General features: G+C 44.1%; 3 protein-coding genes and 1 long non-coding RNA gene across 7 annotated transcripts; 1 reads left to right on the forward strand and 3 right to left on the reverse strand.

Annotated features, from left to right (window-relative positions):
- The first annotated feature begins 2,694 nt into the window (after positions 1-2,694).
- On the forward strand, positions 2,695-7,163 carry LOC109371078. The gene is made up of 3 exons (XR_002121753.1): positions 2,695-3,181; positions 5,982-6,156; positions 7,079-7,163. It is a non-coding gene; the product is annotated as an uncharacterized LOC109371078 (long non-coding RNA).
- Positions 6,163-12,652, reverse strand: LOC100540438. 3 transcript variants are annotated; one of them, XM_019623289.1, is made up of 8 exons: positions 11,977-12,652; positions 11,095-11,448; positions 10,019-10,339; positions 9,564-9,647; positions 8,950-9,004; positions 8,202-8,302; positions 7,910-7,962; positions 6,163-7,301 (listed from the first exon to the last, which is right to left on the reverse strand). In XM_019623289.1, exons 1-8 carry the CDS (start codon positions 12,044-12,046, stop codon positions 7,014-7,016), a joined length of 1,326 nt encoding a protein of 441 aa, XP_019478834.1. In that variant the 5' UTR covers positions 12,047-12,652; the 3' UTR covers positions 6,163-7,013. The 3 variants fall into 3 exon arrangements, with proteins under 3 accessions (XP_019478834.1, XP_010722615.1, XP_019478832.1); XM_010724313.2 differs by lacking the exon at positions 9,564-9,647; XM_019623287.2 differs by lacking the exon at positions 9,564-9,647 and having other exon boundaries at positions 11,095-12,652.
- Positions 12,653-12,753: 101 nt separating this feature from the next.
- On the reverse strand, positions 12,754-19,312 carry LOC100538736 (triggering receptor expressed on myeloid cells 2-like). The gene is made up of 4 exons (XM_003207550.4): positions 18,269-19,312; positions 14,956-15,300; positions 14,577-14,631; positions 12,754-14,175 (listed from the first exon to the last, which is right to left on the reverse strand). The coding sequence occupies exons 1-4, from the start codon at positions 18,306-18,308 to the stop codon at positions 13,950-13,952; spliced, it is 666 nt and encodes a 221-aa protein (XP_003207598.1). The 5' UTR covers positions 18,309-19,312; the 3' UTR covers positions 12,754-13,949.
- A 134-nt stretch (positions 19,313-19,446) lies between these two features.
- On the reverse strand, positions 19,447-24,664 carry LOC100540282 (polymeric immunoglobulin receptor-like). Of its 2 annotated transcripts, none has more exons than XM_010724311.3 (6): positions 24,106-24,663; positions 23,470-23,799; positions 22,426-22,501; positions 21,771-21,904; positions 21,355-21,404; positions 19,447-20,925 (listed from the first exon to the last, which is right to left on the reverse strand). In XM_010724311.3, exons 1-6 carry the CDS (start codon positions 24,497-24,499, stop codon positions 20,719-20,721), a joined length of 1,191 nt encoding a protein of 396 aa, XP_010722613.1. In that variant the 5' UTR covers positions 24,500-24,663; the 3' UTR covers positions 19,447-20,718. The 2 variants fall into 2 exon arrangements, with proteins under 2 accessions (XP_010722613.1, XP_010722614.1); XM_010724312.3 differs by having other exon boundaries at positions 19,448-20,925; positions 21,801-21,904; positions 24,106-24,664.
- Between the last annotated feature and the right edge of the window lie 66 nt (positions 24,665-24,730).

The following is a 24,730-nucleotide window of genomic DNA, read 5'->3' on the forward strand; positions in this document are numbered from 1 at the left end:
TTTTCCCTCTCCTTTCTAACATCTCTTGCATTAAGATTGGCCATGGTGAGTGTACCACTGACTGACCAGCAATAACTGGCATGCTGAAGGAGGGCCAGGAAAGGAAAGACTTCTTGGAGTTACGACCCTTCTGTGCAGCGACATAATCCAGTTTATAGCAACCAGCACTGATGTGGCTATACCACAGTACTTCGTTTTCCCAGTAGAGAATTGTTAGTTACATCCACTATTTACATCTTTGGATTTACTGTCTACTGAACTGTTCTCTGCTGTTGCATTTGCACTTGCAAAACTGACAGAAACTGAAGGGGGTTCTCTTAAGCTCCACTCTGTAAAATATGTAAACAGCAAACTCTTCTCTGGGAAAAGTTCAGCCATCAAGTCAAAGTGATCAAAATAGTTCAAGATTATTACAGGACTTGATTTACTGCGTATCTCTTCCAAGAAGTAAGAGTGGAGAGGGTTATTGATGTGAGGATAAGGATTTAGTAAATACAATTTGTTGGTGTTTTTTGGTATGTTTATTGCCAGCAGTTAATGCTTTGGAAGAAGAGTGGATGCCAATATTAAAGTATTGAAGCTTCCAAGTGAGTCTCTTCCAAAGGATTATTTTTAAAATCTTTATTTCTAACCTAACCAGTCTGATGTGTAGTTCTCCAAAAGAAATACAATCTGCAATGTCTGAGTGATAATTTGACCATCTTTTTGACAGTATTTCTCGATGTGTGTCGTAAATCAGTTCCACGGTTCTCATTCTACATAGAGTGAGGAACTGTTTTATGATGGTGGAAGCACAGGGCCACTCAACCAGGTGCATACTGATGTTTTTGAAGGACTGTTAAATGAAGGCATGTACTGGTTAACTGTTCAGGCTTCTTACAGACTATCCACTTAAAAAAGAAGAGTTTTTAAAATGTGGCACTCAAGAAGTAGCTGCATTTAAAAAATGATAATAACAAGGTAGTGGATTTTTCATTACTACAACTGGTTTCTGGCTGCATACCTTAACAACACAACTTTTTGTTGTTCGTTACGGATTTTTAAGCTTGTCCCATTTTTACTGATGTGAAATGTGATGGAATCTGTAATTCATAAACAAGCAACTTGTGAAACAGAGTGCCTGCCTAGGTACTAACACAAGTGTTCAGATCAGCCACCTGCAAAGACACATAGCCGGTATAAGTACAAAGAGGAGGAGCAGATCTGGCATTCACAGTAAGGCAGCTGGATTTTCTAAATGAAGTTCAGTTTATTCTCTTCTGAACTTCTAGCTCTGTATTCTTACCCTTACACAGCTGACGCGGTGAGCTGAAGCAAAGCTGACAAACAGTTCTGCAAGGCAGGCCTGCAGCCACAGAAAAAGGTAAAAGCCAAGTTCCAAATAGATCTTTGGATTTCAGTTGTCAGAAATTATATTAATAATCTAGTATTCTGCTCACAAATTTTACATGAGGGTTTTTTCTAGCTATTCAAAAGGCATTGATGGCATTTTTGGTGCCTTTGGTTGCTTCTGCCTTAAAATACTTGGCCAGTTAGAGCGTGGTGCTGCTTTTTTTTTTTTTTTCAGTCAGTAGCTATAAAATCCTCACCTGGCATTTCTCGTGAGGTCACCCATTTCAGGAAACCCATAGCTCTTGTTTAGTGAAGGAATAACAAAACCTTTTCCTTAGTTGAATTTGCCGCACTATTGTAAATACTTTTTTAAGCATCTGTACATTTTGTCAATAGGATATTCGCGTGCTGGAGGAATATTTCTGTGCTGGAGTAAGACTGCCTCCATAACATTTCTGCTCTTCAACTGACAGCTAATCTCTGTCCCAGAGAACCCCCTCAGTTGGAAGTTATGGAAGTAGAGGCTGTTGCTCTGACATAGGTTTTTGTTTATTTCTTTTAAACTAGTAATTCTTGTTTTTCTTAAAGAAGTTGTAAACTTCTTCTGAACGACTAGAACTTTTTTTCCCCAATGAGCCCTTCATATATAGGTTCTCTGATCTATTGTTGTAGAACGTGTACTAAGGCCTTTGGATTCGTGTTACTTAGGAAGCTTTACTGTTATTACTTCAAATAAGGGTGTGAAAACCTGAGTGCAGCTGTTACGTTTTTCACCTGCATTGGGTTATTTGTGTTGGCCTCTAAAAGCAGCATTTGCTTGGTGGAAGGTGACACGTGGAGGACGGTCCTGGAGTGATGCTGGAGTGCTTCAAGGCTTTGCATGTTAAAAATGGGAGGGAAGAAAAAAAATTCTTTGTGACTGGATGTGTGGGGTGGGGGGGGTACTGAAATTTGCATCATGTAAGGCAAAGTTTGTATATAGTTAAAAAGTTTATAATTTTTTTTATATAATGCATTTTTTCAAGTGTATTTTGGTCTTTAATAGATGCAATTGTAAGTACTGTGTACACTATCCAGCTAATAAAAATTTATAAACTAAGCAGCGGCTTTGGCTCTGCTTTTAAGTCCTCCTTTCAGTCAGAGGAAGAAAACCTCTTCCCCATCTGCCCTTGTTGTGCCTGAGGGAACCGCTGGTGCAGGCCAGGTGCTTGCGAGCGCTGGAAGCCGATTGGCTGAGAGAAGCTGTGGCGTCTGGCCACGCGTGCTTATTGGTGGGTGCTGGAGTGGGAAACCTCTAATTGGCTAGTGGTGGCCTGCTAGTTTCCCGCCCGGCAGGGGGCAGTGCCCTAAGATGGCGGCTGAGGTGCTTGGGGGGGGGGGAGGGCGTAGCTCGGCTCAGAGGCTGAGGGAGGTGCTGTCGCCCCCCTGGAGTTGGAAATGGCCTCAGCTGCGGGAGGGAAGGAGGGAAGGAAGGCTGTTCTCACCGGGTCAGTGTTCCTTTTGTGCGTCCTTTTGAGTGTGGAGGAGCTGTTGGGGGAATCTCTGGGCTGTGGTTAAAGGAGGTGCATAGTGATTAGCATGGTAGGTTTTGTTTCAGACAATAATTATTTGGGGAAATATGCCCAGAAGTCACGCTGTCTCTTTTCCCTTGCCAATCCAGCTCCTGGATACCCATTGGCATAATGCTCCACGTGCCTGAGGGCCATCTCTTGTGTGCATGCTGCAGGAGTCATTGCACGCCTTGGGTAATTATCCCTGAGAAGTCTTCCAGGAGAGTCAAATGATGACACAGAAACAGCCCTGGAGCACAGGGAGTGCCCTATGAGTGCGGTGCTGGAATCTGCTGAGGGTGTGTAAGCATAAATAGGACGCTACCTTCACATTACCCAACTGCTGTGCTTCCCTCCTTTGTATTGCTGGTTATCTTCCAGAAGGGTGGTATATTCTTGTCCCCAAACTCCCTAGTATCATGTCATTATCTTTATTTGCTCAAATATGACAGAATGGAGACTGTTAGAGCTTATTTTTGTGTTTTGGTACAAAAGGAAGTTTTCCTCTTAAGAGGATTGGGCAGGCTTTGAAAGGTTTTAGAAATGCTCAGCTTCCATGTCTGCCTGCTAATCCCTCTCAAGTGTGCTGTTCCTTCCACGCATGCTGCTCAGGATCTCTCAGCAGTATTGTAACTTTAGCAATGATAACATAAATACTTTTATCAGGACTGCTGTTAGGCTGTCTTTTTGTATGGTATCAAGTAGTTGTATGTTACTGCATTGCTCTACGTTCTTGTGTATGTTTATTGTTTGCAAAGCTCCTTGGATTAATAGCTGCCATATATATATATACATACCAAAATATATAAACCAAAATACTGTGTTAAGCCTATTCATTTGTTCCTGCGTTCTTGGGATATGCTTTATTTTAGAAGGGATACACTAAACTTTGCAGGTACTTGTGGCCACACAATGAGTTCTTGAAATAACTGGAATCACTACAGTTCTTGGGGCTTGGTTCTGCCCTCGCTGGTGCAAAAGCAGCTCCTTTGCTAGCAGAGGTGTTGAGCTTGCATGAGTGTCACCTGCTGCCAACAAACAGAACAAGAACAAAAAGGGCAGCTTTACTCCAAGCGCTGTTGTGTTTCTTTCCCCTGCACGGGACACCTTAAAGTGCTTTCCACGTGAACCTATGGGTGTCATTTTTATGCTATCTGTAGAAAAGCTTGGAAATACTGGCTGAAAGCTCTAAGTGAAAACAGATGAGTTCTACTACTACCAGTCCTGATAGAGCACAGTCATGCTGCCTGTGTTCAGTGCCCAAATTAGGGGGACGGTGTAGATGAGGTAGGCTAGGAGTGCCTCCAGCAGGCAGTTCTGAGCATCCAGTTAGGTACTGCTGTTGGGGGTTATCTTCTGAAAAAAATATTTTTCTCTCTGCACCAGGCTTCAAGCTTGGACACTGGTACGTGCTGCAGTCCCGCAGGCTGGCAGTCAGTGTGGGTCCTGACAGATGCTGGCCTGCTCCTTGACACAGTGTTGCTGGCAGCTCTGAGATGGTCATGAAATGCAGAAATGCTACAAGTGTGATTGTGGGCAAATAGAGCAGAATAAATCCTCAAGGACATCACAGCTGAGGAGTCATGAATGCAGAAGAGCATGAAGGGCAGTGGCCCAGGGGAATAAGCAGGCATCATAGGCCTGAAGGGAATGCCCACAGCACATAATAGGTTATCTGATTACAAAGCCACTCAGATATTGATTTTCACAGCTTTTTGCTTTATTCTTAATTTGAAATTCTTTTCAGTTCCCTAACGAGAGCAGGACCAGACTAATTTAAAGTAACCCCTCGCTTTGGAGAGAAGTTCCTGTGTCTGCTAATCTTGGGCTAGTCACGGTTGCCAGGATCTTGTCCTTTATTGCTTAGCTTTCTGTTCTGGTAATCAATATTCTGAGTTGCTGGGAACATGAGAGAAGTAAGGCAGGAAGTTGAGGACAATTGAACAGATATTCTAAAGTGAACAGAATGGATAAAATGTGAAGTGGACACGGTTGGTAAGTGTTGAGTTTTCTCTGTTCCTTGGTTCCTCATGCAGTAACACCTTGCCGATTCTTTGTATTTCAAGGAGCTAGAGACAAACATTTGTTCCAAAAATATTCTCATGCCTCAGTGATTTCCAGAAGAAAAGGGAAGGTATGGATGAGCCAACTGTATTTCATCCAACAGGAGACTCCTTGATCTAGTATTGCTCCCAAGCAGTATCATCCAAAATTAAGTTTACTTTGCCGCTTTGTTTTTTGAGGGTCTTTCAAGACATGGAGCAGCACTGGGTGGTTTGCATAGTAGCTAATGAAACATTATCCTTTTCATCTCTATCGTTTGCTCAGATCTCAATGGCTTTTTTTGCATGCCCAATTTGCAAAGCTGCTGCTGGAAGTTCCCAGGATGGCATAGTACTGTGATGATTGTGGTAGAATCTCTGGAGTGTAATTCACAGTTTATTATGTGATTGTTCTGTTCTTATAGTCCACTTAAGGCCAGAGTGCTTTGCAGTGAGCAGACAGGCTGCTCAGCCATGGGTCATTTGGATATACTTGTACTGCCTGCTAGAGATGCAGACAGCCCTCTGAGTGCCTTTGCTCCGAGGCTGGCGGTTATTTATCTGCATTTTGTGAGAGGACTGATGCAATCTAAGTGCTAAACTGGCCCTACAAACCCCCTCAGCTTCATCATGTGATAGTAGATTATCTTCAGCTTTGTTGAGAAAAGGAAGCGTGTACCAGAAAGCCTTTCTATTGTGACTTAGTTATTTCCATTACATTACTTTTAAGACCTTTTACTCTGTGTGCCACTGCAGCTAGATGAGAAATTTGGACATACAAAGTTTAGTTGCTTTCAGAGAATCAAACCGGTTAAATAAGAAGTAGAATTTGTGTATTGATGCTTGTTATGGCAATTACTCATCTTTCCAGGTGTGCATAGTTTCAGACCTTAATGGCATGGCTGCACGCAAATACATTTGTTGTTTGAAAAGTGACATGAGCCTCAGTCATTAATTCTTTCCAGTGTGAGCCAGTGCAGCTCTTTAGGAATCAACCCCTCCCCCCCAATATAGTTAGCACTTATTTTAATGTTTTTTTTTCTGGTTCTGTTTTCAGAGAATTTGCAATAGAGAGACAAAATCATCTCAGCTTTAACATTATAGACCCTGATATCCTGTAGCCATATCAGACCTGGAAGAGAAGTTCCATCTTCTCTCCCCTCTCCTCTCCTCTCCCCACGTCTCCTCAGAAATGGAAAAGAACCCGCAGGCGAAGTGGAGTTTCTGTGCAGGTGATATGATTAATTGATGACTGTGCCTTTTCACGTTCCTTTTCTTCTAGTTGTAGTATAAAAAAAAACAAAACCCATTTCTGTATCATGTTCAGCAGCTGTGGATCCAACTCAGAGAGTAAAGGTGAGAATCTTAGTCAGCTTTATTTTAGGAGTTATCCGTAATTCCTAGGAGTGTTTGTGTTTATCACCACGATAACAGGATTCGGTAGTTTGATCAGAATGAGTGAAATTTATAACAGAGCCAAGACAGAGTTATACTGTAGCGTGGGTGTGGCACTAATAAACAAGCAGGAAAGGCAAGGAAGCCCAAAGTTATACATACAGTCTGAATTCTGCAACTTTATGTTCAGACTGAAGACATTTTATGTGGACAAATACTATTCAGCAAAGCCCTGGTTTGGTGAAACACTGAGAGCATTACTTGTCTCTCTGAACTACACAAAACAACTCTGTGCTAAAATTCACCAGGTACTTTACCACTGTGCTGTTTTGGTCCTAATCAGTGGGCAGTAATTAACATTTCACGTGCAGATATTTAAGTGAGTTAGAAGTCCAAACGGAAGTGCTGTGCTCCCATATCTCTCTCCCATTGCTGGCTGTGGCACTGGATCTGCTGCTATCGCAGACAGCCTGTTTCCTGAAGTTGGGCTTATAGTTGCTCACATGCCACAGCCTTTCACAGTGTTTGTTCATGATAGCTGAGTTGTGCTGCTATGCTGTTAGGAAAGTTTGGTTGTTTTTCAGGGAAGATTTGTGCATCCATGTATCTCATCCTTTCAGCAATCCTGTGTGTACACATCTCCAGCAATTGGTTACAAGCGGGTTGTTTCTGAGCTCAGTTCAGCAGCGTTCCATCAATAAGCTGAAGGCTTTGTGCTGCTTTCTTTCAGTGGACCTGTTATTCTCTCTTCAATTTCAGATTGTGGAGTTGTGTCCTTGAAGATAAGGGTAGCATATTCCACAGGCCCTGAGGGATGTGAGCTCTCTGGTGGTTCCTGAAGGAAGAAAACTTTTGGTGAAGGCTGTATGTTGACATACATAACATCTTCAGGTTTGGGTTGAGGTTGGTGCCTTATTGCAGCATATATTGTACTCTCATTGTGGTCCCCATCTGACATTTTACTTGATTTTTCTCTTCCTTCCTTTAAAAACATACAGAACGAGAAGTTAAAAAGAAATGCAGCACTTTTTTGATTCTGAATATTAGTCTCAGTTCGATTACGATTACAAACACTTTCTCCACTTATTATGAAACTGAGGAGGAGGAGAGAGGATGCAGAGAAAAAGGGAAAATTCTTGTACACAAAACTCTCCTTTCCAATCCTGAATCCTGGGCAGAAAGGCTCAGCAAGAGATAACACACTCAGTATTTTGAGAGATTACAAAGTTTTCCTTTGATGAGAAGCTTTGGTGATATTACTGAAGCTCCAAGGACAGTGAACTTTCACAATTACCTATTTGTTATTGAATTTATTTTCTGAGTACTGTAAACAAAAACAGGGATTATGACTTGCTCAGGTTACTGGGGCCATGTCTGCTTTGCACCCAGATGTGATCACAAACACAGACAACTTCAGACTGCTGGCTTGGCTGGATGGAACACATTCTCACTGTAGGATGAGTGGCGGTGTGTGCTTTGTGACCCCCTTGTGTGAGCGCAGTGGCTGAGTGGTGAGCGCAGAGCCAGCATTGCTGCATAGCAGAGATCAAACAGAGCACCAAGAATGAGGGATTTCAGATGATCTCTTACCTGTAGCACTCCCTTTCTGAAAGCAGGATGTCTGTCAAAGTCCATCTCTTTTCCTGCCACAAAGAACAGAATCTCTCTTGAGTGTAAAACCACACACCTATTTTTTCATTAAAAAAGACTGCTTCCACTCTCCCTTCCCTGAAGTGTAGAGCACATGCTGTGTATCACTCTCAGCTCAGTTGCACTTCCTTCCTGAACAATGATACCTCTGAATAAACCATCCTTATCTTCAGGGTGCTGGGAAACCGGGCTGCAGGGGCAGGAAAAAGACAAGAGGATTAGAGAGCTTTACCTGCCCTTTTCTTCCCCATGTAGCTGATGATGAGTGTAACAGTAGCGATCAGGGCAGCTGTAGTCAGTAAGGAAATCAGCACCACGACAGCATAAGGAGTCCTGTAAAGGAAAACATGGTGTCTCCATCACAATTTACAGCACCACAGGTGACTACGCCAGTTTGGGAGGAGGTTTTGTGTGTCTGAAATTAAGTTCAGCAACTATTAACCCTGTTGTCTCTCAACAAATGTGATTCTGTGAGGTCAGTACTGATGTACACAGAGGACCCATCCCAGCTGTATTTTCTCTGGTTCTTTACAAGCCTGGGGCACATTCAGGAGCTTGAAATCTCTTCCTGCACTCAATTACAGTGCTGCTTAGAGTTCAAAGGCATCCCTTATCGGGATGCAGGAGCCCTTCTCATGGTCTGCCTTTGATCAGGATCATTATGGGTTGCTCTGAGGCTGGTGTGCTTGTACAAGAGCAGAATCATTGTAACATTGCACGGGTTGTATAGTTGTCCCTTTATAAAGGTTGAAAGGAATAACACTGAAACTGAGCATCTTCAGTAGAGTCCTCACCTAGAGCTCCTGAAACGGGTAGGAGACTTGTGTGGCTTTCATAGGGCTTGAGCAGGTTGACCCAAACTCCGCAGGGAGAAGCCTGTGTGTGTGTGCACGTTTCAGCTGTTTATCACAGCACTGTTCAAATCCTGCAGTGCAGCCAGAATGCTATGATTAGAGCCTGGGTGTCTTTGTTTTTTTTACCTCTGGTCCTTTCTGCTGTTGTCTGTGGGGCTGGCATCCATATTCCATTTTTCCCCTTGGAAAAAAAAGCAGAAGTGAATGATTTTCCCACACTGATGCATCCCTGATGACTTTCTGTCATGCTAACATGCTCGAGAGATACTGCTTGTTTGTTAACCATGAAACTGTGGAATGCACAAGAATATCCATCCTGTGCTATTCATCAGCAAAAGAAATGAGTGGGAATCATCCAGTTACAGGATCATCCATTTTCTCAGGAAAGAGCTGGGATTTTGTGTAGGCTGTTGGCTAGTAGCACTAGTGTACTATCAGCAGTGTATGTACATGAAAGCACCAGGTATAGGGTCAGCCAGAGAGCCAGTAGCAAATAGCTATGGGGACAGGAACAGACATCTTGTGATTCCAGTTTTCTTTCCTTCAGGTTAATTTTCTTTCCTTCAGTTTATAGTCCTCTGGTGTTTTTTCACTGTTGCAAAATAGGTAAGCCACGAAAATCCATGTCATTTTAGAGAGCAGCCTGAAAGCTGAGTTGCATTTGAACGCTGCTAGAAAGAAAGTTTCTTAGAAGACAAATCTTGACATCTTTTTCTTAAAAAAGGGATCTCGTTATTTGCCTCCCCTCCTGCGTTTTTCAGTCAGGTCAGAAAGATCAGATTGTTTCCACTCAGTGTGTTCTATTTTGCTGCTTTCTGCACTGGCTAAAAGCAGAAGGGAAGTATTAAATTCAAAAGTTTATTAACAGACAGTGATGAAGAGGTGAACTCAGGTAGAAATTCATGGAAACATTCAGATCTCTTGGAGTCTGTTCCATCTGCTGATGCAAATGTGAAATGTCATCAGTCAAGGAAGCCAAGTCAGACTGCCCTCCTCCCAAGAACTGGCAGCAATTTATACCATTAGTATGTGTCAGAAAATCTGTTTTAAAAAGGAAATTCAGGAGTTATCTGTGTCTCAGGAAATTTCAGGGCTCAGAAGAGAACTCTTTAACACTGACCTGTAATCTTTCTTGTCAAGTATTAAGAAATTGCTGACTTTTAGAAGACCATCATTAATTCTTTGATTAACTCACCCAAAACTTTCAGCACAATCCTCCTCAGTAGTTTGTTTCTCCCCTGGACATGGCTCGCAAGACGATACTCTCCTGAGTCATTAAGTTCTAGCTTTTTCAGCCACATTCTAATCATTTTCCATGAGAAGTCATTCATCATTTCAGTCCTCCCTGCTTTAACAATACTTTGATCAGCGTTACCTCTGATAACAGGCTGACAAGTAATTTGGGACACCATTTTGCACCAAATAAAATGCTGAAGTTCTCCGATGTTGATTGTCACAGAATAGGAGCAGTGGAGGAACAGAGATTTCCCTTTTTTGGCAAATACTGTTACAGGTTCTAAAGAAAATAAAGCGGTGATTCATTAGAAGGATAAAAGACAAGAAAGAACAGTCCCTGTGGTAGTGTGTGTATCACCCAGTAAAGGAGCAGAGGCCAACAACAGCACAAAGAGAACTTGCAGAAGAGGTGGGAGCCTCTGTATCAGGTACTGTGTCACATTCTGGGGCTGTCACTGCTGTCACATTGCCCAGGTGCTGTGACAAGGAGCCACCTCAGCATATTTCTAATGCCTAATATCTGTCTTCAAGAGGGTGGTGCTCCCTCTCATGAGTCTTCTTGAGTTATCAGAGCCTTTCTGCACGAAAGGTTTCTATGACTGGAAAACACTTGGAACAAAATGGAAAATTTTCTGCAAAAGAAAGTTGTATTCTTTTAGTTTTCATCAGCTTGTCTGAAATATTTCCATCCCAAATCCATTTGGTTTTGATTAGTACAATCCCACGAAATTGTATTTATGGTTTTTCGTGGTGATTTTTAAAATAATGCTTTCTTTCCCTTTGGAACTTCTTCATATGGAAAAAAAAATCATTTATTGGCCATTTCTGCTTCTAGATACATACAGATGCATGTTGTGATTTTATATGGAACTATAGAATGTAGTTTTATCCTGTCCTTGATAACCTCCCGGGGAAATTATGATGTCTAGGTATACTACATTTAGCTATGAAACAAAAAAAAAATGGAAATGACACAACATTCTTGATTTATTTTGGTTGTTTCCCACCCAGTGTGCTGTTGACCACATAGCTCACCCTTAGGTGAAACCACCATCTGTATTCTTTGCAGCAAAACTTGCTTCATTTCAACCCAAACTCCACACTGATATGTGCCAGAATCCTCTTTTCGAAGTGCTGTCATGATTACAGAAAACCAGCCGCCTCCAGAGTCTCTCAGCTCAGCTGGATGGTACAGTGCACGGCTAGGACCAATCCTTTCTTCTGAAGGGAAGCTCAAGGATAAGTCTGGACAGTATTTTTCTGATTGTTCCTTGCACCAGAATTTCTTCTCATGTGAGTGCTTGTGCACGTCATATGAGCAGTTAGCTCTGAAGGACTCTCCTTGTACTTGCAGAAACACTTGCGTGTCCTCTCCTGCCATGTGTGATCCTTTGAAAGGAAGAAGAAAATTGATGCCAGAAGTAATCACAGCTTCCTGTGCCACTTTTTCTTGCATCACACTCCTGATACCTCTGGGACTGTGAGAAGAGTTATCTGTCTCTGCAGGTTTGCATAAAGAAACATCCATACCCAGCCTTGGTGCCACTACCCTTTTTCCATTGTTATTCACATTGTTCCTCTCTGTGGACTCAGTATTCACAGGCTGTAAGAAAGCAAACAGCAGCTAGCCTGTCTCACATTGCTCACAATACCTCATCCATCATGTTTCAGGAGAAAATAACAAACACAGATTTCCCTCCCCATATGCTGGGTGATTTCAGACTGAGAAAACCTAGGCTTATGTAAATAAAATAAACACATTTCAGGCTGAACATCTCCTCTTGTTGACATCTGGCAATCCTATTCTTTGCCTGGCCATAAATGGCCTGAATAAAAAGTGTTCAAGCAAATAACAGCGCGCAGTGTGTACAGCAGCACTGAGAGCACCCTGCTCCTCAGAGTGATTCAAAGCCTTACCTGGTAGCACCAGCAGGAGCAGCAGGGCTGGAAAACTTCCCATCCTGCAGTAGAAAGTGATGTATGGCATAGAGAGGAGAATGTATCTTAGAGCTTCGTTACCACAGAGGAATTCTCTGATACAGAGGAAGCTAAACTTGCTTTGTCATTTACAGTTTCTGCTGCTTAGAGTGATTATGACAGTTTGGAGTCGCTAAGAACATCTATTAACCACAAACTGTCTTGGGTGGGAAGACTGCTTCATGTTTACTGGCTGCTTTTTTGCTTTAAATATTTGGCTGTGTAGATAGCTATATTTAGCAATCAGACTGTGGGGCTGGAAAAGAAATAGGCATTTCAGACTCTGGTGCCACCTTGGCAGTGCAGCTTTCAGTAGGATAAGTTAATCCTTCCTGCCAGTTTTGTGCTTGTGTGCAACTTCCATATTCTTGTTCAGAAGTGCCCAACATCACAGGTGGTGAGTGGCCCTGCATGAGGTGTCAGGGTTGCCTCCTGGTCAGTGCTACAGTTCCCTTGCTTTATAGCCCATGCCTATGCTAGCCACTTCAGAGTCGTGAGGGAATACCAAAATTAAATGAAATTAGTTTAGAGCACAGCTGTGCATTGCCTTGTCTGGATTTGGGATCTCAGCTACTGTTACTACAATGTGCTAAATGGAGCTGGCTGGATGCACCCACCTGCCCAGCCAGCTTGGAGTACTGTAAAACAGTACTGCTTGTTCTGAGTGATTTATTGTGAATTGTGTGCTCCAGCCTTTTATCATGAATCCACACTATGTAAGATAACCAGTTTGTTTTTATTTAGCTTTGTAGGCAATGCGGGAAGAAGTGTGAATGCATCGGGTTTGGGTTCTTCTTTGGACAGGTAATTGCAGCTTCCTTTTGGGGTATGATGAACAGTGATCCCCTTGAGAAAAAGAGCAGGTAAGTACAGAGAGACAGATCATTTTTGTGGTCATGGAATGATTTGAGAAATGAGGAAACAAGCTCAGAGCTGTGTGCAGATTTCACATCCCTTTGTTATGTTCTGCAGTTCTATATTCCTTTCCACACTGACTGCCTGCTAAGGATCCACTCTGTGCAAAGTGATCTTTGGTGTCTTGGAAAAAGAGACTGTGTCACCTAGCAGTACTGTGAGATGGCACAACACTGATAGATCTCACCTGAGCAGGAGATAAGTATTTGGAATAACTGCCTGATAGCGTGGTGCAGTTACTGGCAGTGACTGGAGGTGACAGCAGAGCACTGCACTGCCATAAGCATGGCAAAAACGTCCGTCTTTACGGACAGGAATCTTACAAACAAGTCTTAACAAAGCTGATTTCTAGACAACAATGCTAGCTTTCAGTAGAACCACATACGTCCATTTATACTTTGTGCTTTTGGGAGAAGCATTCATGGGTTCTGTAGACATGTGTAGGACATTCTGAATAAAAGCCAAGAACTCTTCAGCACTGTTCTTCAACGAATCAAAACTTCCTTGGGGGTTTGAGATGAAACAATGTCTTACCATTTTTGCACTGCGGATATGTGTGTGAGTGCACAAAAACACAAGGTGGTTGAGGTGTGTTAACCTGGACTCTTGTTTATGTTTACTGCTGTATCTGTGGTTTTACTTACAACAAGGCATTATCTGTGCATTCCTGCGTCTGGGGAAGCATCTCTGCCACATGAGTTGCGTTGGATCTCTTGACAAAAAAATTTCATCTTCCTCCCTCCTCCCAGCCCTCAGTCCCACCCTCTTCCATCAGTTTCAGGTGTTACTGGCAGCATCATTTCAATTTGGTTGTGTTGGAGAAAGCTGGTCAGCAGCAATGAGAGAAGGTGGTAGATGGTGACATTCCTTCTCCAGTGTGATAGGTTTGTCAATACCTATATTTAGAAGTCAGTGCTCTTCTTTCTTACAGCAGGTGGCAAAGCTTTGCTAGAAAAAGCTTGATGTTCATTTCCCTGTTGATTCTCTTTGGTTCGGCTCTAAGCAGTGCTCTCCCAGGAGGGGCTGTTTCCACCATATGCATGCTCTACGAGGTCACCAGGGAAACGGAGGACCTGCTGTTTATTCAAGCTTGGCTTGTTCTGCTCTGTCTCTCTGTTTTTCATGCTGTTGCTAATGATAAAGATCAGCACAGCCACCACAAACTTAGTAGCCAGTAATCCAGCAATGATGTAGAGGACCGTGAAATCAGCTTCAGGAGGGATGCTATGGGGAAACATAAACACAACAAAATGAGCTTAGCAAGGAAGAGGATGAGTCAACCTTTAAATAAACTCTTGTATTTTGATAGGATAAAAGTGCAAAGGCGGTAACAACTCCTGTGAGTGGTACTCCCTGCCTGGGCACAACAGAGCCTGCGAGGTTAGAGCAACTGTAATAGGTTTTAACTGCAAGATCTCACATATGGATAAATTGCGATCTGCAGGATTTGGCTTGCCTGGCCCTGGAGCACTGCTTTCTGTTCAGAAACCAGGCAGCGGCTACAAGAGTTGTCATGCATTAGGAAGGGGCAGAGAATGTGCCTGTGGTGATATTCTTCTCAGCTTCAAATGGGATTACAGGTGCTAATCTAGTTTAGTCTTAGAAGAAGGAATATTATGGTTTACCTGGAGATGCTCTGCACAGCACTGGGCTCCTCTGGGATTTGGGTCTCCAGGACAGCTGGTGACAGAAACAGAACAGTTCAGTCTGCAAATGTTTCCATGTGATATTCAATGTGTCACAAAACCAGTGTCCCAGGTAGGCACAGGTAACCAAAGGGAGGCTGGGCACTGGGCTGCATGCTAGGAGGTTAGTCTGGGTGGTGACATGTGTTAGATGTCCTGTAGCAGTGAGTTTGTGTTGGTGTAAATTGGGAAATAAAAACAGGCTTGGGACTTCCTTAGAGACAGACAAAAGTAAATGTTTACCAAAGTACAGTCTTGGCATCTGCAGGGATGTGAAATTTGAGCAGGAACTCATGAAATTCAGAGCCCCAGGACCTACCTGTCAGCACATCCACTTGTACCTTCCGCAAGGTGTTTGTTTCCCCCAGATGGTCAGTTCTGCACTGGTACAGCCCGGCGTCCTGCTTCCTGAGTCGCCTCATGGTCACTGTCAGGACCCCATCCTGGATGTTGTCGCTGATGGAAGTGGTGCCGTTCCTGTTCTTCAGGAATGGCAGCCAGAAGCGGCGGGCGCTCACCACGTGTTGGCACTTACTCCCATCGATCTGTTTGCACCAGCTCTTCTCTTTCCACCGCTGCTGCCGGGGGTTATAGGTGCAGTTCACAGATATGGTTCCCCCCTCCATTCCGTACACTGTAGTGATGTTCTCTGCAGTGCAGGATGCTAGGAAAGGAGGAGAAAGTTGTGGTGAGCCACAACTTTCATATCTATCCCTTACTACTATGCTTGTGCTAAACAAATGTCATTTTCCTCTTCTACAACTGTGTTGATGGCTGCTGCCAACTGCAGGGCTGGCTCACCTGCCTGCCCTGTCAAGAAAAATACAGTTTGCTCAGGTTCAGTCTTGGTTCAGACTTCCTTGAAATAGGCCTGTAGTGATCCTACTGACTGGTGTGTCATTTGGCTCTTGCCGAGCAGCTTTTCCTGTGGGAGTTTGCAGATCTTCTGAAGCTCAGCAAATTTTGGTCTGCATCTTCCCCTTCTGGCCCTGCGGTGACTGCTCCGGATTGCAGTCTGGAGCTCAGTTTGTCACACTTGTGGTCACTGTGCTCCTGCCCAGTAAGGGGAGACACTTTGTCAGCATGACTAGGGGACTTAAATAGGAACTTGTGTTTTCCTCTGACCTGGAGGGGCACAAAGCTGGGCATTCAAGCAGGTTGACTTGGCACTAGGTGAACTGGCTTGGTTTTACAAGGTGTTTTTATGAGGCAGGTCATCACGGAATCACAGAATTGTAGGGGTTGGAAGGGACCTCTAGAGATCGTTGAGTCCAACCCTCCTGCAAAGCAGGCTCCCTACAGCAGGCTGCACAGGTAGGCATCCAGACAGGTCATCTTGGCCCAGTAATAACTCGTCATTTCTCAGCAGTCTTTAGTTAGTTTCTCCTTGCTGTAACACCCCTTCTTTGAAGCATGCAGCCTGCCTACTTGCAAACAGCTGCAGCAAGGCAGCTTGCTTCAGGCTTTAGCCTTGAGCTCAACCCTTCCACATATGTTCAGAGGTGCAGATTTGGCTCTGATGCTTGCTCTGCTGTGAAAAAGGTCCCATGCAGTAAACGCCTATAAAGTTGGTCACAATTTTAGGGCCCTTTACAGAGCCAAAGGAAAGCAGAACAGCCTTGGCAGGTGCTGAAATCAAAGAGAGATAGAAACAAGTGACCAGCTGGCTGTTTAGCAGGTTGCTTGTTATTCGCATTCCTGACTTCTGATTCCAGAGTCTTTGCAGATTGTTTCATCCTGTCTTTTTCATAACCTATTAATTTTAATCCTGTTGATAACTGGTCTGCAGCTGCTTGGCTTTTTTTGTTCTAGTTCCTTATTTCTAATTTCCATTTCCTCCTTATAGTGGGCAAAGGCAGAAGGGAAAGTCTATTAATACTTAGAAAGAGAAGTACAGAGTATTATTTCTGGAAATCTATGTAGATTCTGTGGCAAGATAAATAATGCTAAAACAGGAGTAAATTAAAAAATGGGTTGTTGTGAGGCCTTTGTGTTGGCAGAGCCTTATCGTAAAACATCTTAAAATAATTTTAAACATTCTAAGTGCTTTGTAAGCTAGAAGAAAAAAGAAGCTGAAGGTCTTTCAGGCTTTCCTAGAGGATGGCATAAAAATGGATCTACGCTCTCCAGTCATCCATCACCTACAAACTTTCATCCTGCTGTTTTGTTCCACTCAGTGGTCCCAGGGAAGGCTTTACCTCTCTGCACGTCCAGTCCCAGGAGAGCCAACTAAATGTTGTAATTCCACCTCTTATTTCTCCTGCACACCCTTTTCCTCCCGTGTTCAGCTAGGCTTTCAGTTCCTGGAGCAGGCCCTGGTTTTGCTTTTACGGACCAGAAACACTGTTGCAAAGCAGTGCCTTGATAGTCATGGCATTTGAAGATTTGCTGATGCCCCAGTGGAAAACTTTGTGTCATTATCTTTTCGGCTGGTTCTGCTGACAGGTCATTTACTGTTAGTGTTCCTCCTCCCTTTTTTGCTACTGAAAAAAGCAGTGTGGACTTTTTTCCAAATTCAGACTTCAGTCAGAATTGAGATTCTGTGTTCCCAAAGCCTGTATGTGCACCTCCATGTGTTCCAGGAATCTGGCATCTCTAGAATTTACCTGGAAAGAGAAGGCTATCAGCTGAGAATACCAGCTGGATCCTGTGCCTTGTTTCCCACTGCTCTCCAAGCTGAAAATAATCAAAGACTGGGAGTGTTATTCTCCACAGAGATGTGCTCCCTAGCTTCTGTATTTCTTTGTGATGCCCAAAGGATGTCTCTACTTCACTGAGTTTTATTTTCCTCCTGTTGAACCACAGCTGTTGCGATTTACATTCAACCTCCTACGAATGCAAACAAATAGAATTTTGCAGTTTCACTCTGAGAAAGCACACAGGACTTCTGTAAACATTGTTTCATCTTCTGACTCAAAAGGATCCCTGTGAGGAAAGCTCAGTGCTTGGGTCACAGAATCATTTCAGAATCATTAGAAGTCATCTACTCCAACTCCCCTGCAGTGCACAGGGACACCCACAGCTCTATCAGTGCTGACAGCCCCATCCCCTGCCCGCGGGGGTCTCCAAGGAAGGGACACCACTGCCTCTCTGGGCAGCCTGTGCAGTGCCTCACCGCCCTCATCACAGTCAACGTTTTTCTTATATCCAATCCTAAATCTTCCCTCTTTTAATTTGAAACCATTTCCCCTTGTCTTATCACACAGACCCTGCTACAGAGTCTGCCCTCTGTTTTCTTACAGCCCCTTTGTTAAATTAAAGGTATAGAGCAAACTTGGAAGAAGTTTGACATCCCTGACATCCCTGCAGTGTAACAAGGGAGGAAGAGCAGGGTGCAGAATGCACTGCAAAGCTCCAGGTTCCCTCTGCTTGTACTGTGTTGCACCTTGCAATGTGCAGACATTAAGGCTATCCATAGTAAATGATTGTATTGTTTTTTCCAAAGATCTGCATGCTACAATGAAGATACCATTGCATCCAGAAGGAGCTGCTGCATCTCAAGGCCTGTGCAGTCTTGTTTGTTGTAATCATTATCTCATAGAAGTGATTACTCTGAAGATAGAGACTAAGTTCTTGCATCAGTTCTTTACCCTACCTGTTATCATAACCCCAGGCCATGTATGCTTTCTTACCTGAGAAGAAGACCAAGATGAGGTGCATGAGTTTCTCCATGTCTATCCAGCAGAGAAGGGGGCAAGAGAGGAGTCCAGACAGAAGTGAGAAGGGCTGTTGCCCAAGAGCAGTTTGCTTTTCTCCCCTCCTAGCTCTGCCGGAAGGAATGAGCACAGGAACTTGGCATCTTTTTTGTCCTGCATGTTGAGCAATTCACCAGGGATGGGCATTTCTCTCACTGGCTGAAAATTCAGGCATCAGCTTTGCCCGCTCACAGCCACAATTTAGTCTAGACAGCCTGAAAGAGAGCGTCATGTGGTGGCCCCTGGTATCGTTAGCAAACTGATGGGCTGCCCTTTTTAATTTGTTGGATTTGCTTACTTGAGGTGTTCCATTCAAATGCTGATAAAACCTTGCTTGTCTTACAGAAACAGGCAGATAAATCTGCAGGTCTGTGTGTTAGTAAATGTGCCTTGTTTTCTTTAATTAGTGTTTAAGAAAATGGTACCTAAAAATTCTCTGTGGGTTTTTCTAACTTCCATTTTTTTATTTCTTGCACCAAAAAGCTCAAGTCTGGATTCTCTTTCATGAGAAGCAACTGTGATCCTGAAAATGTATTTCTTGCATTTTATTATCTTTTACCATTACTATTCCACTGTTTGACCCAGTGTAACTGACTGTATGAATAGTTAGGGGAGTCATAGGCTGGGTGATCCTTTCCAGGTTTTTTCCATTTTCTTTTTCTTCCTTTCATTTCAAGTTAAACTCTGATGTCTCAAAGAACAAATCAGCATCTCTACTGCAGCCATAGCAAGAGAGGCCTGTCAGAAAGCTGGATGTGACAGGCCTGTGAATAACAGGTGGTCCAGGCTTCTTTAATCTGCCACCTGTCTGCAGAGCTTGGAGCAGCTGAGTAAGTGCCAGGGCTTTTATTTGGTACCAGGGTGAGTAGAGCACAGAGCTGCAGGGACACAGAGCTACGTCTCAGTCTGGCTAATAGTTGATTCAGAGGTGTCTGATGGGAACCTAGAGAGCAAGTCCATTGGGAATATGTTTTCTAGTTTATGGTGGGGTTATTCAGGATAGCAGGGAGCTGGTCAGGTCCCTCCCAGTCCAGTGTTCTTTGGCAACTCTTGGAAGCCTGCATCAGCTGCACCGGGGATTTATAAATATATTGTGTATCCAATTTACTTGGGACATTTATATCTGTAAGTAATCTGCTCTTGAATTACCAGCATTTCCTTTCTCTTGTATCACCTGATGTTGAAAACAGCCTACTTGTGCTCATACTTCTTCTTCTGTTGCCTTTGCAATACTTCCTGAAACTTTGCTAAGCTTATCATAGAATCATAAAACAACTTGGGTTGGAGGGGACCTGAAGGATCATCTAATTCCACCCCCCGACCGTGGGCAGGATTGCCAATTTCTTGCTGTCAATTTCTTCTGTCAGTTTTTTGCTCTGTGCTGCTGTCTGTATGGACTTTCCTCATGTCTGGCTCAGGGCTCACTTGTGCAGTTGGCAGATGGCAAATTCTGTTCAAAAACACCCAGTGCCCTATCCATTCCTTGGGTGTGGTGCCACATGCTCCCTTCCTTCCTTTCTCCAGAAACACTCGTTTTTTGTTGTCTCGGTTTGTCTCTGTTCCATGCTGCTTTGGTTCAAGCAGCCAGTTTGTCTTCTTGAAGAACAGGTGTAAGAGCAAGCCAGCCAGAAGCTTTTGAACAGAATGAAAGTCTCTGATTAGGAGGTCTTAAAGGATGGGGCACTCTGTGCTCCATTAAGGTACATCTGTGCTTGCACTCAGTAGTGACCTCACCTTCTTTCCGTCCTACACCCAAATCCAGCACACATGCCCTTTTTCTTGATTGATGGGTGAGTATTTAGCTTAGTTGGAAACCTCTTTCCATCTTATTTCTTACCGAGGCAGGCTGATAAACGTAGGGATTTGCATAAAGTATCAAAAACTGTATGCATTGTGGATGTGCACCACTGTTTTGTTCTTAGAAGACCTTCTGATGCTCAGATTCTTATAGCAAAACCCTCAGCTTGCACAACTCGCAGAGCACTGTTTCAGCTTGTTGCAGTACACTCAGGCTACCTGCCTTCAGGCTGATGCTGGTTCTGCTTATTCCTAGAACCCAGTGCTCATATCCGCCACCCACCACAAACAAACCCAGTGGCAGCAAGGTGAGAGTCCTCCATACCTGCCTCTCCCAGAGAGGCTGCATTTTAATAGAATCAAAAAAAGCAAATGTGCAGTCGATCCTGAGAGTTACCAAGCACCTCTCTGACCTAAGAGGATCTGCACACTTGTGACAAATTTCTAGAAGGAAAGAGATCTTAAAATGCATAGGCAATGTACATGTGGCAGCAAAACCTTAATTCTTTCCCCAGTGTTCATGTACTATTCTCCATTCCCGCTTTATATTGCAGTTCTCCCATTTCTGGATTGCTTTAGGATTCTGTGCTTCATCCTTTATCATTCTTAGGTAACTGCTTGTGTGTAATGATAGCATATTCCACATTTTCATCTATGGGTTTCCTGGGAGTCTGACTCAGTTCAACATTACAGTAGAGAGGTTCATCAGAGCTGAGCTGGGGTTTAAAGTCCAGGGTAATGTAATTTAGATCTCTGCTGTCATCTGTGGTTCTTCCCATTCTTTCAGTGCTCTCAAGCTATAAAAAGGAAGAGCAAACAGTAGTCAGCATCATTCGGTGCCAAGGTACAGCTGTTATCAAGGGAACAAGATTCTTCCAGGAGAAGTTGTGTGAAGTCACCTCTGGTCATGGCAGAGGAAGAAGAAACAGAAAACCCTTTCTTTAATCTCCTCTCCTTGAGACAGGCTACAGTTTAATCTTCTAACTTTGCTTTCTAATCTTTCAGTCGTTTCTCAGAGATTACTAGAATTTTCTCCACCTTGGGTTCATTTTTATTTTTTCCAGTGGAATTTTCCTTGCACTGCCCCCACGTTCCTTTCTGTGGTGATATTAAATAGAACTTCCCCTCACACTCAAAACCAAAAATGGGTCTTCATCATGTGGGTCAGCCAGCTCCTCACAGGTAATGGATTCAGGTACCAAATGGAAATCAGTCATATTCCTTACCTGCGCTGCGCTCTCTGGTTTGTCATAGGTGTCCTCTGGTTGTCTGTTACCTTTGGAAAGAGCCAGAGTCAGAGTTTTTAGAAGCAGAGAAGCCCATAACAATGCCTGGTCATTGGCTGTGCTCCAAGGAGTTTTGGGGAGGCTTTGGGATTGCCCAGTGATGGAAGTGATGGATGCCAATGGGACCCATCCACCCTGAGTCTGGTGAATGTGCTTCTCCCAGTTTACTTCTCTAAAATGGTAGGAGGTGTTTTGTGCAGAGTCTCGGGGAACATGGGTTTGATTTACTGGGAGATCACAGCAAGGAGCCTGCCTTTGAGGCTTCCCAGCCTAATCTATGTTATCTTCCCCAGAGTTCTGTGAATTGGGAATAATCTTGCTTGAAGAGGAAAAATGATGGTTAGAGAAGGACCCACCTGGAATCACAGAATAAAAATCACCAATACCTCCTGTCTTCAGCTTCTTGCGCTGCCTGATGCCCAGTGTTGTTGTGATGGCCAGTGCCAGGATGAGCAGGATGCACAGAACCACAGAGATTACGATGGTGTTCCTTTGCAGGAAGAGCAAGGATGTTATCAATGCTAGTTACCAATAGCTAGCAGAGCCTATTACCAAAAAAGGGGGCAGGAATAGCTTTTATACACTAGGAAGGAGGCGGGTGGAACTAGCTGATCTTTAAGGTCCTTTCCAACCTAAGCCATTCTATGATTCTAGTCTTCATGCTTTTAAAACAAAACACTATTCAAAGTTCAGAGCACAATTCCAGGCTCTCAGGAGCAGGTACTGCTTCTTCCTCCTGAGTTTTCCTGCACCTGACGCAGTGGGAGTTGATGTATATTGTGCTCTTAAGTGCTGCTGCAATGTTCATGACAGGAAGTCCAAAGGGGAAGAAAATCCTTTACATTTAAAAAACAGAACAAAAAAACAGTAAATAGAAGAAAGAAATAGCAGGTAAAGAGTATTTTGCTGTTAACTATTCATCAGTATCCTGTATACGCCAGGGAGACAGGCACGAACAGGACATCAATAACTTGTCTGTGCATAAAATCAGCAAGTTTCTTTAAGCCTTACCATGGTTGTGTGCTGTTGCCAGAAGAATTTTTCTGACTTGAGCCTGTAGTAACTGACAGAGTTGTTGCAGCTGGTACTGCAATCACAAACATGAATAGGAGAATAATTACTGGGCTGTTTTGCCATTACCATCTAAACTTCCCTGCCATTGCTACCACAGATAGACAGATATAAATCTGTGTGCACCAATAAAAAGTGCCCAGGGTATAACTTGTGTCATCAGGACCTGCTGGGAGCAAGCAAAGCAGTGTGTAAGGATGAAAAGGAAGAAGGGAGAGGGAAGGAGCTTAAGAGGAGCCCTGCTTTCCATGTCAATACAGTATGTAGCAGAAGTACTGTAAGTGCAGTTAGAAGTGCTGAGCTGTCCCCTCTGGGCATCTGGGTTGCTATATTCCTGCAGTGATGCTCTGCCAGATTCCTGACAGAGCACAGCATGGTGTTGGTTTGCCAGAATCAAGTGTCTAAACATTATCACTTATTAAGAGAATGCTGAAAGAGATAAAACATCTGTAAAATATGAGTCTAAATCTCTGTTGCAACCAAATGTTAAGGTCTTAATAGCCTTTGAAATCCAAGGGATGAGTTGCTGTAAAGGAACAGAAGTAGTATCATGAGCATGGGTGGTAGGAACACCTCTGAATATGACGGAAACTTCTGTAAAATGCGAGAGAAGCAATACAGTAGATGTGTGTGTAAGGTCAGATTCCTGCTGCTGTTCCATAACAAAATGTCTGTGAGAAAGTAAAATCATATAGGGCTTGGGCATAGGAAATCATCCTAATGTACCCCACTGGAAGATGCACTAATTTGGACAGCACAGAAAGTAGAGGAGAGAATAAGAAAGAATCTGGAATCTACAATCAGCCATGTTTTCATACAGGTCAGTAGTTCTCAGTGGTTTTGGGAGCCCCAGTGTTGACTCTGCAGGGAGTGATGTGGGTCTGTGCTGCACGTGGACAGCACTGGGCTCCTTCTTGGTGGGCACAGGGGAGAAGGGAGACTGAGCCAGGGAGGTGAGGTCAAAACCTGCCAGCAGGTACTCACTCTTGTCCACAGAGAGCCTGACCTCCATTATCCGGGTGAATGCAGGGCGTTGAGAGGGGTTGTAGAGTGCACACCAGTACACACCAGAGTCCTGTGCCTGCAGCCTGTCCATGGTGATGGTGACAGTCTCAGTCTGGGCATCATCCTGGATTGAGCTGCTTTTGTTCCAGACTCTTCTGCTGCCCCACGTGTAAGAGGAACCTGTGCTCACTACTAGTGAGCACTCAGCCTGACCTTGTTGTCGGCACCAGGCTTTTCTTCCCGAGCTGTAGCCCAGGGCCCCGTATGGGCACTGCACGGAGAGACTGTCCAGCTCCCACTTGTGTAACTCTGCAAAGAGCATATTGGTGGTGAGCGTCAGTGGTGGGCATGAGGGCATCCTGCTCCTGGCCCGAGCTGGGCTGGGACCAGCCATCAGCCAGGGCGGGGGGCTTTGGGCAGGGCAGAGCTGGGTGCCCCCAGGGCAGTGGGCTTTGTGGGGCTCCTTCACAGCATGCGCTGAACGGGGCAGGCGGTGGGCGAGGGTGGGAGGCTGGGGGCTGAGGGGGTCGAGGGAAGGCAGGAGGATGGAGCGGGGCAGCAGCAGTGTTGTCCTCTGACAGGATGTGAGTTTGTGTGGGAAAAAATAGTACTCACCCTTGTAAACATTCAGCGAGATGGTCTTTAGTGGAACGTAGTTGCTGCTGTACACACAGGAATATATGCCTGAATCTTCTGCCTGGAGGTGAGACATGGTGATGGACACGGTTCTGTTGTCATCCTGTATTGTAATATGGCCCTGCCTGGCCCTGTCTGAATATATGTACTGCATTGAGGCAAGTGTCCACGCTACAAGTTCGCATCGTGCATTTCTTACACGGCACCAGGCTTTCAGCTGCTTGTTGTCAGGCTGTGTTGCATAAGGGCACTCGATAGAGAACGTGCTTCCTTCCCGTTGGCTCATCTCAGCTTCAGGTGTTCGGGCTGGGAGACCTGCAAGTATGGGCTCTGGTGAGTTACAGGGAAGCAGATGCAGGGTTCCTCCAGACATGCAGACATATGACCACTGAGCTTCCTTCCCTCTTGGATGCTTGTGGCTTCATGAACTCCGTGAATCACAGATTAGTTCCCTTCCACACTGACGTGCTTGGAAATGTGAAACTTGGGTTCTGTTGGGAAATGCTGAGATTTGAACTGTGGCCGTGGCTGTGCTATAAAAATTAGTGTCTTTGACTTAAAATTTGCTACGTGCAGTTGCTGGAGGAGTTGTTTTTTTTTTTTC

Source organism: Meleagris gallopavo, chromosome 28, assembly GCF_000146605.3.
Source record: "Meleagris gallopavo isolate NT-WF06-2002-E0010 breed Aviagen turkey brand Nicholas breeding stock chromosome 28, Turkey_5.1, whole genome shotgun sequence".
NCBI classification, from domain to species: domain Eukaryota; kingdom Metazoa; phylum Chordata; class Aves; order Galliformes; family Phasianidae; genus Meleagris; species Meleagris gallopavo.